General features: G+C 31.0%; 1 protein-coding gene across 4 annotated transcripts; it reads left to right on the top strand.

Annotated features, from left to right (window-relative positions):
- The first annotated feature begins 337 nt into the window (after positions 1–337).
- LOC116116883 lies at positions 338–3,452 on the top strand. 4 transcript variants are annotated; one of them, XM_031402926.1, is made up of 4 exons: positions 395–417; positions 1,851–1,982; positions 2,561–2,983; positions 3,158–3,452. In XM_031402926.1, exons 3-4 carry the CDS (start codon positions 2,687–2,689, stop codon positions 3,314–3,316), a joined length of 456 nt encoding a protein of 151 aa, XP_031258786.1. In that variant the 5' UTR covers positions 395–417; positions 1,851–1,982; positions 2,561–2,686; the 3' UTR covers positions 3,317–3,452. The 4 variants fall into 4 exon arrangements, with proteins under 4 accessions (XP_031258787.1, XP_031258786.1, XP_031258785.1 ...); XM_031402927.1 differs by lacking the exon at positions 1,851–1,982 and having other exon boundaries at positions 338–417; XM_031402925.1 differs by lacking the exon at positions 395–417 and having other exon boundaries at positions 1,673–1,982.
- The last annotated feature ends 345 nt before the right edge of the window (positions 3,453–3,797 follow it).

The following is a 3,797-nucleotide window of genomic DNA, read 5'->3' on the forward strand; positions in this document are numbered from 1 at the left end:
TTTGAAAATAGCGTTACTCATTTTCACTCTCTTCTCCCTCTCTCCCTCTCTCTTTCTCTTCACAAATTTGCTTTATAATTATTTCTAAAATACTTCATTTTTTGTGTTTTTATTTTGTAATAATGTAACACATGAATATTATTTTATTTTTGGAATAATAGTGTTACTTACAGCTTGTGGCTTTATATTTAAGTGCTTCTGACAAAAGTTATGGGGTTCATCTCAACTGGGTTGTTTTTTAATTAATTTTAAATAAAAGAATATAATATATATAAATATATGAAGAATAATTGTGGTCTACATCGCTCACTTTATTTTATTTTATATTTTCTAAAAAATTTTCTAGGTCGCTCTTCCTTTTGCTCAATTTCTTTCTTCTCTTCAATCATGGCAGTTCTGCTTCTGCATAGCTGTAAGGTATCCAACATTGATTCTCAGTACTCTCTCTTTCTTTATGCTTTTCTTATTCTATAATTTTTATTTTATTTTCTTCTGCTTTTATCTCCACTTCTTGTCATTTTTATAGCCTTTGATCACATGCCTATCCAATTTTACACCATTCAAAATTTTATATTATAAACTATATAATAAATAAAAACAATATTATATAATAATATTCTGGCAGCCTTTGTCCATTGATCTAGGTTTGATTTAATATTGTCCAGCAGCTTTTTCTTTTTCTTTATTTTTTTTCCTTTTGTTTGGTGGGAGATTATGTGAGATTTTGCCACCTTTGCTATCATTATATCTAACTGGTTATGTTGGATTTTGAGTTGGGTCAGGAATTGATTTGATGCTATGAATTAAATAGACCTTTAACCTATAATTAATAATCCCATATGGTAAAAATAAATTAAATTAAATTTATTTTTGGTTCTAGAATAAGTCGTAATTAATTAATTAATCTTGTCAATCTTACCTGTGTGCATTCAAATATTCTCTTTCTTGAGGTTGTTCATTAACTCTTAATCATAGTTAATTACTTTCTTTGAGAAATTAATGAAATTGTTTGTGAACATAATTACTTGTTTGATGTTAATCCTCGAATTGCAAGTTGTTTCATAAGTATAGAGTTAGCGGTTGAGAAATCATAATTTTGTGCGAGTCTTATCAAATATTCAAAGAGCTTCATGTATGATTTAATAAAAAATGTATTTATTTTTTTTTTATTTATTTAATTGTCATACTGATTATCCGACATTTCATGAAATACATATTTACATATAAAATTTTATAGATAAGTTAACAGATGAGATGATACGATTGGTTTACTAAAAAACTGCAGGTTTCATTTTACTATTCGAACATACAAATTCATGGTTTTGATTTCTCTTCCAATTTCTAACTCTAATATTGATAAATTGTTTTACCTACCAAAATTTTAATAACAGATGATATAATACATGTGTTTTACAAGAAACAGTTTACGGATTTAAAATATTTCAAGATTTAAAGGTGAGAATAAAAAAAATTCTTAGAGGGCCAATAGGGCAAGTCTTGTTTAGACACAACAAGACATGAAGGTCCATGGCTTTGATTTCTTTAAGCTTGCTTCATCAGACAAGGTATAGTATTGATTAAGTTAGGCATCATCAGGATCATGAACATGAAAAACATAAAATAAAATAAATAAAATAAATAAAAAAGAAAAGAAAAGGGTTTACAAAATGGATAGATAGATTATCATATAACTTTGTCTTTACATTTTCTATTGGGGTATAAAGCTATAATGGTCTAGATTTTATCCTTTAAATAATTCATTGAGAAGTGTGTCTGTCATGTTTTTCCATGGCAAACTCATGCCACATAGGCTACCAATACTCTACATAATTTCTGCTCCTACTTCTCAGGACCAAAAGTAAAATTTAAATTTTGCTTCCCCCAAGAAGAGATTTGTTTATATTTCTCACTTCTTTTCTCCCCACAACCAACAAGATGACTCCTTCACACTCTCCAAACTTCTCCTTATCCTCCTTCCTTTGGTATGTATTCTTAATTTTTGCTCTTGTTTCTTACCTTATTCTCTATTTGATTTTCTTCTTTTGTTTCTTTTGATGAATATGCAATTTTGAGAGTAAGTTTGAAGTTGGAAATTCATTTGAATCTTGATTAATTTAGGCATGATTAAGGGAAATTGATGATAAATTGACAGTTTGAAGTTGGAAATTCATTCAGTGTTGATTAATTTCAAGACATAAAAAGAGTGAATGAATCATTTGACATTATAATTATTCTGGACTTGAGCTCAGTTTGATGATAACAAAATGACCCCATTACCTTTCCTCTAAAACATCATTCTTGTTCTGCATTTGTTGCTTCAGGGAAATGATGTTCCCTAAGAAATTTGAGTGATGTAATTATGGTCTAGGAGACTTGGAACATTTCCTCCAAATGATTTCGCGAAATGGGGCGTTTAATTTTTGGGATATCATTTTAGATGAATCAACAATTATATGTATTCGTCCGCAGATTTTCAAATTGAGCGTACTCTGAAATCATTTCTGAAATCATTTAGTTCATACTTCATAGCAAAAAGTTGATATTTTTTAATGGATTCCAGGGCAGCCACAGATTATGAAGAGATTTGCTAGTTCTGATAATCTAGAATAGCTAGCCATATTGGTAACAAACCTCTCCCCTGTTTTCGAAACGAAGTTCTATCGCCAAAAGGCCTGTATAGCATAGCATGAGTTCGAACGAGTTTGGTTCAGAAAGATCGAAACCCTGGAACATATACACGACGTCAGATCCAAGTCCATCACAGGCAGTGGTTGATCAGGAAGCTCCATGGAAAAACTTTGGAGCATCAATGAATGCTATTTCTTTCGGTTTTGTCGCCACAGCTATCTTGATATCGATGTTTCTAATCATGGCGATTTTCGAGCATCTCTTTAGGCCTCCAACTTCCTTCTCTTCACCTGATGTGATGAACAATGTTTCTTCAGATTCAGGACCAAAGACAAACCTTGGCAATGCACAAACTGTAAGTTCCTAATTAACCTTAAGTTGTTCTTGAACTTAATTTTGCATTCGTTGAATTTTGAGTTGATGGATTCCCCCTCCACTTACAATTTTGATAGTTAAAAAACTTGTGGGGTATAGTAGGTGGCTCCAGAGGAGTTCTGAACTGATGTTAATATGAATTTTGTGGTGACAGGTGTCGACATCGTATGCATCAGATTTCTCAGTATTGATGCCGGGGCAACAGTATCCCACCTACATTGCCCAACCTGCTCCACTTGGACCTCTGCCATGCCAAAGAGAAGGAATCTATCGGCCTTCTTATCATCATGAACATAATTTTGTACATCCTTAAGACTAAAAGTATTTGCATCGAGGCATCAGTTGAGGCTGTTTGTATATCTCTACAAAATGATCAATTTTATGATCAAATTTATGTGTTCTATTAGAGCAAATTATCAAATCAAATCAAATATCAGAAGCCTGTTTTTGGAGAGAATCTACAAATCTTTCAGGATGATTAGTTCTTCAACTAATGCTTTGAGGAATTGTTTTCTCACATTTGTATGCTTCTTGTTTTTTGATTAGTTTTCTTTTCATTCTTTATTTTATTTTATTTTCTATTTGATTCTCCAATGATAAGAAGTGAGAAAACAGAAAAAAAAAATCAGAGTTTTGTGAGTGCACAAAATCTGCATATTGGTATACCAAATGAAACTATGAGCCAATATACAAAATCATAAAATATTGCAAACGGCCACAATTGACATTAAAATGAAAATTATTTACTTTAGAGTACACTAAAATATAGCTGAATAGCATTAGTTTTAAAACAT

This window comes from Pistacia vera, unplaced genomic scaffold (assembly GCF_008641045.1).
Source record: "Pistacia vera cultivar Batoury unplaced genomic scaffold, PisVer_v2 Contig787, whole genome shotgun sequence".
NCBI classification, from domain to species: Eukaryota; Viridiplantae; Streptophyta; class Magnoliopsida; order Sapindales; family Anacardiaceae; genus Pistacia; species Pistacia vera.

Bases quoted from the DNA above. Each gene is read 5' to 3' on its own strand.
- LOC116116883 (XM_031402927.1), top strand. From the start codon at position 2,687: ATGAGTTCGAACGAGTTTGGTTCAGAAAGATCGAAACCCTGGAACATA. The intron at 2,984-3,157 runs GTAAGTTCCTAA...TTGTGGTGACAG, and splicing joins ACCTTGGCAATGCACAAACT to GTGTCGACATCGTATGCATC.